General features: G+C 42.8%; 4 protein-coding genes across 4 annotated transcripts; 3 read left to right on the top strand and 1 right to left on the bottom strand.

Annotated features, from left to right (window-relative positions):
* Window positions 1–65: 65 nt before the first annotated feature.
* Window positions 66–1,331, bottom strand: EAE97_006955 (uncharacterized protein; the record flags this gene model as incomplete). The annotated part of the gene is made up of 2 exons (XM_038877468.1): window positions 66–803; window positions 888–1,331. 2 exons carry the CDS (start codon window positions 1,329–1,331, stop codon window positions 66–68), a joined length of 1,182 nt encoding a protein of 393 aa, XP_038731658.1.
* A 1,934-nt stretch (window positions 1,332–3,265) lies between these two features.
* Window positions 3,266–5,211, top strand: EAE97_006954 (uncharacterized protein). The gene is made up of 5 exons (XM_038877467.1): window positions 3,266–3,623; window positions 3,702–3,729; window positions 3,882–4,079; window positions 4,149–4,283; window positions 4,382–5,211. The coding sequence occupies exons 1-5, from the start codon at window positions 3,556–3,558 to the stop codon at window positions 4,529–4,531; spliced, it is 579 nt and encodes a 192-aa protein (XP_038731657.1). The 5' UTR covers window positions 3,266–3,555; the 3' UTR covers window positions 4,532–5,211.
* Window positions 5,212–7,243: 2,032 nt separating this feature from the next.
* Window positions 7,244–11,606, top strand: EAE97_006953 (uncharacterized protein; the record flags this gene model as incomplete). Its single annotated transcript, XM_038877466.1, has 7 exons — window positions 7,244–9,912; window positions 9,967–10,005; window positions 10,061–10,720; window positions 10,771–10,925; window positions 10,989–11,082; window positions 11,142–11,383; window positions 11,482–11,606. The coding sequence occupies 7 exons, from the start codon at window positions 7,244–7,246 to the stop codon at window positions 11,604–11,606; spliced, it is 3,984 nt and encodes a 1,327-aa protein (XP_038731656.1).
* Window positions 11,607–12,576: 970 nt separating this feature from the next.
* Window positions 12,577–14,338, top strand: EAE97_006952 (uncharacterized protein; the record flags this gene model as incomplete). The annotated part of the gene is made up of 4 exons (XM_038877465.1): window positions 12,577–12,722; window positions 12,946–13,161; window positions 13,253–13,489; window positions 13,546–14,338. 4 exons carry the CDS (start codon window positions 12,577–12,579, stop codon window positions 14,336–14,338), a joined length of 1,392 nt encoding a protein of 463 aa, XP_038731655.1.
* Window positions 14,339–15,607: the final 1,269 nt, after the last annotated feature.

Raw genomic sequence — 15,607 nt, 5'->3', positions numbered from 1 at the left:
TGCCATACAATTCATATCTTTACATTTTTCTTTCATTCCAAATACATAATATACATGCATGATCATCAAGCAGCCACTAGCACTGGCTCTGTAGGTGTAGATGTAGGTGTAGAAGTGTTCTCGACTTCTCCAGCTTCTGTAACTCCAGCCTCTTCATCCGTGCTGACACCCACCTGTCTCATGATCGATCCTCTCCTCCTTGAGATTACCTGTCCAATCTTCAATAACATGCCTCTGGTAAGTTTACCCTTGCCCTTGGCTTTTCGTAATTCTCTTTCTCTCTTATTAATCTCCTTCAATGGCGTCCTCATTGATGCAATTGTCTTCTTCTTCGCTTCGTTTTGTCTATCTTCCTCCAATTTTCTCTCGATGTATTCGGGATCGTGTCTCGTCCTGAATATAGAATATTTATTTCTCAACTCATCAATCACACTCCCTGGCATTGGTGGCGTGATGAGGGTGGGTACAAATGTCTTTTCTTCAACTTCCATTCGCAGGGTATCGCAATCATAGTCTTTCTTTTCTCGGGGTTCGACTTTAGGCCATGGAATTATAATATTAGGCCGGTCACCGGCACCGGGGATTATGCGCTGCCATTTAACAGTTTGGGCGTGACGATCTCGAAACATTTTGTGGTGGGCGAGCTTTTTGGCAATGACGTCGCGCGTCAGGCCGGTCACAGGATCTGTGTATGGGAATACTAGTTTGACGTTTTTCAGGGAAATGCCTTGAGGGACGGAGCGGGTGGGACGACGATCTTGCTCGGAGTCTGATAACATCCATTTTGGTACTGCTATATCGATCTGATAATTTTGTTAGTTTGTGGCAATGGAACATTCATGGTGGAGATAATTGGAGATGGAGGCACCAAAGATCACAAATCATACCATATTCAATCCATCACATGTAACTTCCGCCCTCTGCATGTCAACCTTTTCTACCTTCCCAATCTTTCCCTTGTCCCGCCCTGAAATCACAACAACTCTATCCCCCGCCGTAATATTCAGATGTTTCTTCCCTCCCCATAAATCCAATATCTCCAATATCTCTTTCCTCCTCGCAACCGGAACCTCAGTGAAGTGAGCCTGAATGGCTCCATATGTCTCAGCCTGCGAGCCCACATCCCTCTTTGGAGCCAACTCATTCAATTCCCAATCCTCCCTTCGCACCACCTTATTTTCCTTCATCCTTCTTAGATTTTCCGCACCCCATTGCTTCATCCTATCCTGCCGAAGGGCAAAAGCGTCGAGCTCATTTTTGCGCTGCCTCCTTGCAAGCCGGCGGGCGGCTTGCTTTTCGGCGAGGATTGTACGCCGAATGACTTTTTGCATGGTGGTGGGGGAGAGGAGGGGGGATTCGTTTGGTGGTGGTGAGGGTGCTCAGTTCAACTTTTTTTGGATGGAGCTTTCGTTGATAATGGGCTAGTGATTTTTGGGTTAGCGCATAGTTCTTGATCGGGGTGCAAGTCACGTGGGAATATCAGGGCTTCAATCGGGCTTTAATTGGTTCAGGGGTAAATACAACAACATATGTTTATGTGCCAATAGAGGCTATCCAATCAAAACATTATCCTTAAGTTTCAGGGACACGGCACGTGAGGCAGATTTCATTGATTATCTTAATAAATATTGTATTGGATTTATTCACCGAATGTTGAAATGACATCAAGAGGGTGGAGAAAAGACAGATGTCATAGCAAAGAGAAGAAGAGAAGAACATATCAAAATATCCATAAATCTTGCGACTCTTGTCCGCAGTCCTGTCTTTCCTGGTAGAAAGGAAATGAGGCGCGACTGAATGAGTGAGGCGCAGATTGTCTAGGAGCTCAGCCCCATATGAAGTGCGTAAACTTGACGGATATCTCCTGAAGTTGGGGACGTGCTCATCTCCATCAAAGGAAGGAAAGTTTAGATAACTCAACACTTAACAATTGGAAGGGCACTCATGTTGTGAAACAATATATAAGATACTATACTATGTATGTATGCGGTGATACAATACGCCTGTACGCCTGTAAATACGCCTGATAGAAACCCTAGAAGGAAGCATCCGTAATCAGAGTCATGTTTTTCAGGTATACGAGCCAAACTATATACTAGTCATTTCATTCATCCCGTCAAGTCTAGACTAGACTTTTAAGCTTGGTGTCAGGACGGACTCAGGAGTCAGGAGAGGAGTTGAAAGAAAGAAAGAATGAAAGAAGGAAATATGGACTTTGCCAAGGAAGCATATCAGAGCTTACCACTATCTTCACAGTTATCATTCACAAACCATACTGTATTGATTTTAAAGTTGCAGTGGAAGGTTATCGCTAGCGCATGAATCTGTATATATATATATATATATATATATTTCTAAAGTGTTACTTGATGTTGAACAGTATCTAGTAGATGTGGTACCGGTAGCTCAAATGAATATCTAATGTAAGGATCACTAGAAAGTCCTTTTTCATATTTTGCATTGTACACCGATGCTTAGAGAAACAGAAAAAGACATAGGGCAAAAGGAATGAGAAAAAGGAATAAAAGGAATTGATGTATTTTGCAGAGGCAGAATTATAAACAAGCAGTCGAACGGCTTAGGTACTTCCTTGTTCATTGTCATCAATCTTTTTGTTTCCTACCCATGGTGACATGGTGACATGGTGACATGGTGTGAGGTTGGTGGAGTGAATGATAGTATGGTATGGTATGGGTGCATAAAATACGTGGAGAATACTCCGTACAGCATGTCACCTTACCTAGCAGATACTAATGTATGAACCTTGGTAGCCCCTTAGTTGATGGCTAGGGTTGTGATTGAGGAGAGTTTTAGTGTAGATAGATGATGGTTAGTTATTAGATATTGGATATTAGATATTAGATGGTCCCTCAGACAGACAGCAAACAGTAGTAGCAATCTCCTACAGTAATGATAAATCTACAGTATTCCTTATGTCCGACCGTGTGATTGGAAAATAGATATTAGATAGATGATGAATAAAACAGAATACTCCCTGGTCTACCCACCCAAGCGACCTAGACAGCTAATTGAATACTGCCTCCATCCCACACACAATAGACGAACAAGAATACTGTCCATCACTCACTCTGTGTGAACTCTAGTATGGTAGATATCATGAAAAGAAAAGAATAAGTAACAATATATCCAATCATATGAATCGTAAAGCATTCAAGATTTCTTTGAATTATTCCTCATAATGTTCCCCATCCAATCCAATCCCTTCATTGATGGATTGATTCACCGCATCAGCCCAGTTGACCATAGCCCAGAATTTTATTTATTTATGCTGGATGATTCCCATAGTAACCAAATTGAATATTGGCTGCCTGATAATTATAATCACAAATCATAAGGCCATAACATTGGAACCGACTAGCTATTAGGTTTCTCCAGAGGTTGCCTTCCTGAACTCATTTCCACCTTCAACAACCTTTCCAATTAACGAACTTTCATCTGCAACGACCCATACGATCAGTTTACCTACACAACAATTTAATCAGCAACTTCACTCAGTCGCTCTCTTTAACAAAACTTATCACAACCTTTGCCAAAATGGCGGAAATTAGAAGAAAGCTCGTTATTGTCGGAGACGGTGCTTGCGGTAAGACTTGCTTGTTGATGTAAGTACCCATCTACCTTTCAACGGTTTTCTAGTTGATAAAATCAATAAAAGTTATATCCACTAACAAATATTCCAGTGTCTTCTCCAAGGGAACCTTCCCAGAGGTAAGCCTTACACCGACTCCTTGAAATTATATGCGAATCAAATACAACGCGGCCATCGCGTCAACTATCAGTTGACACTGGCTAGCATCGAAGCTGTTGATGGAATATCATTATCTCATCAGATTCAATAACTGATGCATCTTCTACTATAGGTCTACGTCCCAACCGTCTTCGAGAACTATGTCGCCGATGTCGAGGTCGATGGAAAGCACGTTGAGTTGGCTCTGTGGGATACGGCTGGACAAGAAGATTACGATCGTCTCAGACCTCTATCATACCCAGATTCGCATGTTATCTTGATCTGTTTCGCCGTTGACTCTCCCGATTCCCTTGATAACGTTCAGGAGAAGGTACGATTCGATAGATGATTCCATCTGCTGTTACCTTGATAAGACGATTACTGACACGTGCCTGAACAGTGGATCTCCGAAGTCCTTCATTTCTGTCAGGGCCTCCCAATCATCCTCGTTGGATGCAAGAAGGATTTGCGCCACGACCCAAAAACCATCGAGGAATTACACAAGACCAACCAAACCCCGGTCTCAGAAGATCAGGTAAGAATACATCAAGATACGGCGCAGTCAAAAGACAGCTGCATGACCGAGAACGGAATTGAATAAAGAAAGAATCATGCTAACAACTTTATCAATAGGCTCAACGTGTTGCTGATAAGATTGGTGCTTACAAGTCTCTTGAGTGCTCAGCAAAGACCAATGAGGGTGTCCGTGAGGTGTTTGAACATGCCACACGTGCTGCACTCTTGACCAAGAAGGAGAAGAAGAAGAAGTGCATTGTCCTGTAAAGCTACTGTTATCGACTCTTCTCTTTCTCTAATGCGATCGGATTTTATTTTACTGCGAAAGTAGCTCGGTTGGGTGACGGGTTCATGCTAGCGAGAAGGAATTGTTCTTACGGAGTGCATGGCTCTTCGTCGGCATATTAATCTATCATTCTCTTGATTGATAATACATGGACCAATATCTTCAAGTTCCTCGCACCAATACCGAACACTTCTTTCTTACTACACATCTGGGTTTCGACACAAATATCTCAGGGCATACGAACGGACAAATATGTCTCTTTTCTTCCGCAAATTGTGCCACGTTAGTTTCTTCTCTGTGTCTGTCTTTTTTTCTCGCAAGATTTTGTTGTTTCCTCTCATCTTCTTTTTCATGCGTGCGGTCAAGAATGGATCTGAATCATAAGGGTGCTTGCTGCGTGCGTCACGTCCGTTCGTCCTCATTATTGCTCCTTGCGTCAGAGCGGGCTGTGTAGGGCAGGGAGGGCTTGGAGGATAGGGAACGAATGGACTTTCGCATTTTTGTAAGGTGTAATAGCAATAGGCGTAGTCTATCAAGAGATGTTTTCTGAGGTCTGATATTGCACCAATACACTTGAGGCGTTCATTCTTTTTATTTTACACTGGCTGAGTATTAATGGATGGGTAAATAGGTGGCAATGATCTTTGTGTTCTTTTTTACATTTGATGTTTGATGCGTGCGTGTTTTTTGTGAATTTGTGATTAAGGTAAGTGATTTTATCATCTTGGCCCTTTTCCTGGCAATTTACATGCGTTTTCCGCCTCGTGACTTGACATATGCGATACACTGTTCAACGTCTAGAACTTAACTATAAAAGACTATCACACTTGGCCTACTAGTAGGGAAGCCTTGTTGTTCCTTTGAAACTGTGATATAACGAAAAGCAATGGTTCGATCAAAATCTCCTACAGAAGATCGAACTTGTGTTTGAAGTCCGCATGCGTTCTCAAAGCATTGATTTGTCATAATGGAAATACGAACATACACCTGTCTTTAGACGTTTCTCGCCATTCCCAACCCAAGTCCCGTCTTACGCATTCATCAAAATTTCATTTTCAAGCCGTCAGTACTCATCGGCGACCGGAACATGTTCTTCCACAGACTTCATTTTACAGATGTACATGTACATCGGCTATCTTGTTGCTGTTGTACAGGAAAGTCAATTCTTTGGGGCTTTGAATGTAGACCCATTGTAATGTTGGATTTTCTATATAATGGTTTGGGTTTACACTTGGGTTTCTATACATAAATTTACAATATTCTACAATACATCGGATTTCGTTGTTCTATATTGTTATAACTTGATTACCTATTATCATATACTAAACATTATAACAAGGCTTTATCATAGTCAAGATGGACAGAGGCACTAGGAACCATTCTGGCGGTGCTTCTAGTGGAGGAAATGGACACGACAAGCAGGCAGACAAGCAAAATAGGGGGCCATATCGTGATGCCACGGGTAATAAGCCCAACCAAAAATCTGATGGAAAAGCTGATGGATCGCACGATGGATCGCAAGGTAATGGGAGTTCTGGGAATGACGACACAGCGGCAGCGAAGAAGCGTAAGAAGTAGATGGCAGATAGCAACGATAGAACCACTACTGCCATCGTAGAGAAGAATGGCAACACCGGCATCGCATCTGAGATGCGTCAAACAATCGAAACTTAGTTCGGATGAGGATACATTCAACATGGCGAAATATCAAAATATCAAGATGGGTGACTCGTTTCTTGTGGGAGGAATCATCGCAGAAGAAAAAGGATGGTGCGAATGGGTACTTTCGAATCTGGAGAGGATTGGATTGGATTGTTAGAACCGGACTTGAATCTGAGGTGTTGCAATGGAAAGTATCTATAACTACCTAGCGTTGAATATGATACTTTACAGATATGCATGCATTGTAGTATTGGACCGCGTGTTTGCGATTGAGTACGTAGGGAGTGGGTGTTGATGGTTGGAAAGAGATGGGATGGGAGGGGATGTTTGGAATATTGTTAATGGTGAGTATTGGAAGGGTGGTTATGTTTAGGAGATGATGGAGACGTATGAAAGTGCTGATAAATATTGTTGGTGAAACTTTTATATGCTGGAGGAGAATCTATTGATGTAGGCGGAATTCAGGAGTGACAGCGAAACCCGTTTTGAAAGCTGATACGCATGATAAGATCAATGATTCATCAAGTGCCTTATGTACGAATTGTTGCTTGGTGTTGAGAGCTTCAGCATGATGTGCAATCCTTTTGGGAAGCTGTTGCACGAGGCGAAGAAGTTGACTTCTCGAGGAAATGAGCTTAGGGGCTCTTTTTGAAGTCGATACAAACGTGAAAATCCAAAGACTGTTTTACAGTACAGATTCGAGATAGCTCTCAGGGCTCTGCCTTCATAACGCCTTAGGGATAATTTGACGTGGCTCTCAAGTAAAACTTGTCTATTTTGCTATCGACAAAAAATCAGGTGATAACTTCTAGACTTCACTTCTTCGAAACTTCACTCCAATCTTCACTCCGCTTACAGCCAGCCAATATTGAAATTCACTTTACACCAGGTTCAACCCTCATTTTGCCTAGCGCTGTCAAGACCACGAGGCTGAAATGAACATGAAGTAAACTTCTCGTCAAAAAATGTTTATTTCTCCACAACAAACGAAATAAATACAGCGACCACGACTGGAGTACAACATCGTCAAGATGTGTATTTTTAGGATCACGACTTACGATGAGTGCTGGGGTCAATATACTCACTTGTTGATTTGCTCCAACGAATCATCCAATAACGACGAACTTACTTCTCCACAAGATCGCGTTCTTTCGGCATTGAAATGTCCAAACTTGAAATCTGAGCATATCAATGTCGGAGGTTCGAGATGTAATTGCAAAATCAACCCGCAAGATTTCAACACTGTCTGTAACAGGATGTGGGGAGGTGACTTTGTCGGAAGTGTTAACTGCAGCATGAATCCCGGATTTGCAGTAAAATTTCAATTTCGCGGCCGAGAATGGGAGAACTGCACCAACGTGGAAACGTTACTTAGAGGAGGAGATCGCAATGTTCCAGATGACTATAATTCCAGTGCGCAAGCATGGAATGATAGTGAGTGGGATGGAGACAATAAGCAGGTAGATTGGAGAGACAAAGATTGGGTCACGTTGGCAGAGAAGGGAATGGTTACGTGGCAGAGCCGCAGGAATCGAAAGGCTAGTAAAGTTCAAGATCCTATGACAACAAGACGAATCCAGTTCCCTGAGGAGAGTCAAACTTACGAAGAGGTTCGACTGGAGAAAAACGAAATGTTTTCAACCGAGCACAATTTGACAAGACCAAAACGTCAGAAGCTCCCTCCACGGTACAATGGAACAAATCATCATGTTGGCAGTATTGATGCTGCTGTATTTGAGTGGAGGCGATTGAAAGATCAGAAAGAAGCCGCTGTAGATGGTCGTCAGAATTTGCCGTCTCGTCCTCCAAGCGTTGGTCAACCACAACACCAGAAGGACACTTCAATTCCACATATCAGCCACTCTGAACATGGAAGACATCTGGCAGTGAGCACCGATCATCAGAATCAACAGAGCGTGCTGCCATCATTTACTGCCACTGTGAGAACCCAACCGATAATTCCAACTGGTCCAAAGGCCATGCCAATTCGAAAGGCAGAGCGAGCGCGTAGAGAGAGAAAGAAGAGCCAAGGAGTTCAATCCGGAGGGCAATCGACTGCAGATATAAAAATGCGCTCAACCATTCCACTTGGGCCGAAAGTGCTGCCTGTTTGGCAACTGGCTCAAATTCTGAAGGAGAAACAGGAACAAGAGAAGAAGAATCTTGAAACACCGCCAGGAACTCACCAACAAAGTTTGATAGACCTGTCTGCTACTGCTGCAACTCGCGAGGATGATTTTCACGATCAGGTCGCAAGTGAAGTGAGACTAGAAGTTCCTAATTCCTTGGAAACTTCTCCAGCTCATGTTGCTGCGAGTGAAAGTTTGCAAGACGAGCGCGAGAGGGGTCATGATCAGAAGAGAAATAAACTCCTGCAAGATATGTATGAGCAACGAGTTGTTCTCCGGGAGAAGCAATCGGAAGGTCAAGTACACGAATCTGGTCCGTCTGTTCAGAATAATCTCCAACATCTCAATACGCACATACCTAGCCGAGAAGATAATGACCCGTCTACCACCGAGACCATCGAGGCTTTGGGTAAACCATGGAATGGAGTATCGGAATATGTCGTTTCCCAAAAGTATAACGATACGTTGCCGGAGTCTGATGACAGGAACTTCCATTTTAACAGCCATACTTCCTTCAAACAGCCTGGAGGAGAGGTCCAAATGGCAGATATTAACGAGGCATCGAACTCTACACCTGGGGATTTGTATGATGCTTCGCCGCACCAAACTTCAAGCACACTTGTGGAAAACCTGCAAGCAGCTTCATACATTGCTTCTGATCCTCCACGCAGAAGAGATCTGACACCCCTTGAGCTTTGTCCAGTGGAAAGATCTCAAGCAAAATGTGCAAACCATGACTCTCATCTAGATTCAAATCTTAGTGAAAGCAAACTAGACGCCGAAAGAAGAGCTGAACAGCATCAAGAAATTGCAGAGCAATCAAGACTTCAAGCTCTTGAGCGGGAACAGAAAACTCAGGATGACATACAGACTCGGAGACAATCCGATATCCTTATGCAAGAACCAAGTCATTTACGGGAAAATTTCCAAAGAAAGGCATTCAGAAAACTCCAAGAAATTGAAGAGCAGTCAAAGATACCAGGTAACAAAAACAAGCGAGATTTCCTCCATGATTCCAGTCAGCTTGATACTTTTCTACAAGACTTCGCGATTCCTCAGCAAGATACCGCGCGTGAGATGTGGATGGCAGAAAAGGCAGAGGTTGATGGGGAGTTTAGTAAGTTTTATGGAACTATTGCTATTCCCAGCAAAGAGGTTACAGATAGCCTACAAGTGAGCAAACATGTAGTCAGTCAGGCATGTCAAGACAAAGTCGACGAGAAAAATGATGTTGAGGATAAATCTGTTGAAGATAGGTCTCTTCCTCAAAATAGAACTTCACCTGCGAATACCTCTCGCCTCCCGCCAAAATCCGAGTTACCTTATTTACTCAAAGAGAAGCGGAAGAGCGTACTGATGGCAAAAATGATACATGATCAAGAAATGAAGGAGAGATTTATGCAGGACGTCCCTTTTCCACAACAAAAGATGGCCCGTTATAGTTGGATTCAGGTCGAAAAATTTGTAGATCACCGCTTACAGAAACTCCTTGATCAAATCAGAACATGTCTTATCAGTGAAGGCATAGAAGATTATGTTGAGGACGTTGAATATAGTGGAGATGAGCACCGGTAAAAATGAACTTCTTGATTCAGAAGACTCTAAATACTGATGTATTCTACTAGGGAAGTTCAGGAAAAAATACTAAGAAATGTTAATCGAAGGTAGGAACCAAAATATTCTCATCGTACTACTCTTGCTTAAACTAACGATTCAAAGATTTGGCGAGCAACTCAGGAATCTTGAACTTGAATCAAAAATTCGAGAAGAGAAACGAGTTCGTGAAGCACCGAAGCAGAGAGAACTCAATGACCGCAAATCATTCAAAGAGCAGAACCAAGATGGTGATGGTGCCGATCTTTCAAATCATACTAGTCGCGCAGATGTTACAAATAATCAACAGGAAGGAATCAGCACTTCACGTGGAGATCAGGTAATGAGAAATATCACGAATGCTGATGACAAGGCCGATGTTGAAGTACAACAAAAGCAAAAGAGAGACGTCCAATACTTTGATTATTCTCCACGCACGTCTGTCAAGAAGATTAAATCTGGCGAAAATAAGCTGGCTGTTGAGAGCGAACAGGCACGCAACCAGAGATTGAGGGATTTGTATTATTCCGGACTCATTCCGAGCATGGACGATGCCACGATTCTTGAGAAAGCTGACGCTGCCAAACTACAAGTCGAAGATAAGCGAGGCCAAGATACGCAAAAGGGTAATCCCCAGTATTCCGAGTCAATGGTGTTGAAAGATGAGAAGTCTAGCGATGATAAGCCCCAGACCAAAACTTCTGGACGCAAAATATGGATCGACGTTGACTACGAAGCTCAGGATAAACATCTTAAGACTAATAGACGGGATTATCCTCAAATATTGTAACTTCTTCGCTAAATCTGATTGGAAAACAAGCTGACATTTAGAACAGAATCCCCGATACTTTTCACAACTCGTTTCAGAAAAAATTCCCGAAACTGCAAAGTGAATCGAAGCTCGAGTTTCGCAAGAGAAAGCTTGCTGCATACGTCGTTAGCGATGAATATAAACAGCGTCAATCAGCTGATGAGGAGTATCTACCATCAGGTACGTATCTTCTATTCAGTATGACTAAAGGAGAATCATAAATGCTTACTAGATGTATGTTAGGTATTAACCAGTCGAAGTTGAGCAACGAAGTTGGTACGCATGCCAAGGTGGAGAAGATGAGAAAGCCGAGATTGCCGCGTCAAGGGAAGAATAAGTATGAAACTAGCCATTTATTGAATAGATGCTTTGGATATTGGCTAATAAACTCTAAAGTTTTGCTAGAGAAGTATTTCTTCGAAAGCAAGCCGCCAGAAAACTTGAGGAACAAAGACAACAAGTCAGTAATGCAGGTAATGCCAGAAATGAGGGGATCACAGGCAAGCTTGTTGAAGGAAGTACCGGTGTTGATGACCAAATACCGAGCAATGTGAGCGACAATAAAGGACTCGCAGATCATGGATCAGAGAAGAATGCTTATATGAAGAGGGCAGGTGGCAGTCGATCGCAGAGTAGAGGTAAGTTCTTTTCCTGCCCGTCTTGACTTCTGCCGTCTACAATCACGCCGCGCAGTAGAACATAACTGGAACCTTTAAACTTAATAACATGGCTGTAGGGGTCCTCGGAACTCGACAAGAGCTTTATTCGTCCAATACACATTTGCCAGCGGTATTCCAACACAAGGATGCAGTCATGACAGGAAGCAATATCGAGACAGCTATTGATTTGACATCTGATTGAGGAAGGGGGTGAACATTGGCTAGTGATTTGGGAATAGGAATTTGTTGAAGTAGTTTCTTTGCGTGAATATCGCTTCTTATGAAGTCGTCTAGTAGTTAGCAGGGCAATAGGACAAATACTGGCCAATTTAAAATTCAAGCGCGCAACATATTCTTGATCCGTGGATCTAGCGATAGCAATGGAAATATGGGATTCTAATCGATGTAAATATGGCTGCTGCGGATCTATTTTTTTTGAATGTATTCGTTGTAAGCTATTAAGGGGAGCTGTGAAGTAGCTATGTTGCTGAATTGTATTACTCGCAGCCAGTAGGATTTTACAATCCTACAAGAAAAACGGTGCTCTATAAGACTTCTGCTATGCTTCTCAGAAATGTGACCGACCTTACTTAAAAACATAAAGAGCAGTATAATGTTCTCATGCTTTGAAGCCAATTGTCACTATCATGAACCTCTCATCCAAAATTCAACAACCTCATTCACTAATTCCGACATACAGACTTCTCTTGTATCATCTGACCAAAATTTCTATACAGCAAACCTTTACTTTAGCCTAGTGAATAAACAATCATGCCGCTATAGAAACTCTTAGTTCCATAAAGTTCTTTTGTAATCTCTTGCGCCATAAAAAGAAAATTATATTCTCAATCTCGAATCCCCCACCACAAAGCTTCTTTCGGATTTCTCTGAGAAGACTCCCAACTTCATCCATACTAGGTATAAACAACAACTGTACAATAAAAAAGTTGTTTTTATCTATCTTTAAGATCAAGCTGGAGCTTTCAAAAGAAGAAAAAGTTTTTCAACAACTTTGTTGTTAACTTTTTTGTCCACCTCAGTTTAAACCACGACTTTCGCAAATCTATTACAACAACCCTTATTCCTTCCGACTCTCGAACTTCAAGACTCAACCTTACTGTGCTACTTGATCGTCAGTCTCATCACATCTCCCAGTCTGCAGATCTATCAAGATGTGTGTAGATACTCTCATCACATACACTGCTTGCAGTTGCAAAATCATGATCAAAACTATTTGTTTTGATCACATTCAGCACACCCTGAAGCAACAAGATAGGAATCCATGTCCTAAGAAAGTTCATGGTCTTTATACAATGAGGTAAGCAGAGTCTGCAGTTTTACTTTTCTTAGTCTTCTTATTGGTCTGGATATCCAGATTCTATGACTTTGCTTTTTTTCTTGGTCAACCTCGGAGTGTACAGCATGCACTTCCATCTCAGACATGACTTCGGATTTGCTATTCATCCAGAGTTCATCAGTCTTTTATCTAACTCCCCTAACTTTCTCACCAACACAATAACTAATTAAAACATCTCTCTCAGAACAAGCCCCAACCTATGCTTCCTCAAATCAGGTACCAAGCTCGAAGACGGCCGCATTTTCCGACATGGATCCCACCGCACACATCACTACTACGAATTCCAACGCGATCCCAATGATCCCAAGAAGCGCTGGGAGCGCTGGGAGCGTAAAAACCGTGAAAAGTCTCGTCAGAGAGCTGATAGCATGGAAGCCAATGTCAGTACTGGTGAAGATAGGTATGTTCCCCTATTTAACTTTTGACTTTCCAGCCTACCAGCAAAACTTGAATTGTAAAGTTTTGGCTGTGACTAACTAGCTATGTAATAGGTTGATGAATCTTGAGGCTGATAAGGAAAATAGCCACAAGGAGAGAGAATCTGAGATTAGAGAGTGGCAAGAGGAGACTAAGAACAATAGACCACCCAGAGTTATGGTTGAGGAGAGGGCGGCTGAGAAGGAACAGCCGGCTCTGGGTCGAAAGACTGTCAATCATGTTCTTTATGATATGTTTGATCCTCGCAGCGATGATGAATTCTCTGATGATGATTGGAAGCCAGAACCTAAGTATATTATCTCATGCCCCTATATAAAGTACGACCACAAACTGACACAAGCTGTAGGGTTGAAGTTGACCCAGGAGATACAGTCCCATGGTCCTTCAACAACGCCCGCTCTATCTCTGACCCCACACGTGCAAGTGGCACCAACACCAACCAAGAGGCATACACCTCACCCAAGTCCCACGACGACGGAGTTCTCTTCAAGGACCACAACACCAATTCTTTTCACGGCGCCGAGCTTGATCGTCCCGCTACACCTCACTCGCAATTCAACTTCAATCCTCCTTTCACCGGCACGCACACCAAATACAACACCGACAAATCAAACTCCAGTCACGGCTCGAGCTCTGCACGCCCTAGCGACGCCATGGGTCTCGGATCTCCTAGACACCGCGCTCCAATTCCAGAAAAGATCCCACCCAGAAGACACGATCTCTACCGTCCTCGTTATCCCTCCATGCCCGTGGATGCTCATTCGAGTTTCTGGGCTGGTCATCTCAATCAAGTGGGTTCGAGTCGTCCTCCACCATACTTTCCAAGTCCTTCTACTCTTGCACCGTACAATGCTGCGGCTGGTAGATCATCTGGCTTCGCAGGAGGTCTTGATGAGAACTATGCGAGTGGAGATGGAGAAACTCGCGGTGTATATGGTAATTACGCAGGTGAAGAGAATCACGAGAGACAGAACAAGAAGGCTCGGGTCGAGAGATCTGGTGCTAGTAATGTCGACTTCGACAATACTATAAGTTTTACCAGAGACAATGGAAATGGCGGAATGTCGAAGAACGAGAGCGAGAAGCAGACTGACAATAGTATGAACGGTGCAGGAGATGATACTGAGATGGTTGAATAAATCAGCCATCGATTATCTGGGGGGATTTGTTCTGGCTTAAGGTACTTTAAGCAAGTGGCATTGCGGGGTCTCTGTGCGGTTTTGTTGACTTTTCGAGTTTTGATTAATGAGGTTGAGGGATATTTCAGCAGCTATGAAGGCGGTAAGATTACTAGGAAGTTGACGAACCGGACAAAAAACCGGTTTTCGAAAAGGTTATCACAAGGAAGGGATACCTTGCATAATAGATAGGTTAGTTCTCCATACTGATACTAGGTAATGAGCTGTTCATTCCATCAGGATGTCAATAGCAAAGTTTGTTGATTGGCAATGCCATGGAATAGTGGCAATAACAATAGCAATGATAACAGCAAATAATTCTACAATGGATGTGGGACAGCAGATCAGGTCTTCGATGAGTTTTTGACATCTTTCTTATTCGGGAGTAGCCCATCTACTATCACATCAGCATCTAGTGAAATAGTGAAGACTTCTTTATATACCCCAAGCGGGGTGGCTTCCGGAATCCGGAATGCACTTCGAAAATCACATGCTCTCATAGTTGAGAGCAACCCGGTATTAATGAATATATATTCAAAAATGAAAGCTTCTGGCTATTGGCCCGCATTCTATATATAATTCGAACACCCCAAGCAGGATCTTGTATATATTGACGAGTACCCCCCTCGGGAAACATTATATCCATTTCCTTCGCGCCATCTCATCACATCCATCACGAGTGCACTTGCACATGGACCAGCAGTAGCTGGCAAAATTATAATCACAATCACGTTCGCACTTGTAATAATCTGAATTTTTTTGAATTTTCATAATTTATTTCGTTCTGTATCTATGCTGGCTGGTTTTGCACAACCGTCTATTTGATGCGCGAATCACTGCACTACTTTACTCCTCTCACATCATCTCTTCTTCTCCAAGGCCGCACGAGGATCTTTGAAGCAAAAGGTATTGCGCGAGGCCTGGAAAAGTCATACATAATTTCACCACCAATATCTAAAATGTCTCTAAACACCAACTGATTGCTCAGTCTATCTCCAGAACCCTATAGAATATCCTAAGAAAAGTTAAAGAAAGTTCCGATGTTTGATTCCTCCAGGCCGTTGTCATAGTTTCTAAGGCGGAGAATAAACAATTGCCAAATGACGCATGGACAATAGGCATCGTGATCGATTATGTGATGTGACGAAGAAGGGCATTGTCAACCCAAACAGTCGTATGTAACCGAGTGGAAATAGAGACAATTTGGTACTAACGACCGATAAAGGAAGC

Source organism: Botrytis byssoidea (genome assembly GCF_014898295.1).
Source record: "Botrytis byssoidea strain MUCL 94 chromosome Unknown BBYS_013, whole genome shotgun sequence".
NCBI lineage: Eukaryota > Fungi > Ascomycota > Leotiomycetes > Helotiales > Sclerotiniaceae > Botrytis > Botrytis byssoidea.
This window is presented reverse-complemented; position numbering and strand designations above follow the sequence as displayed.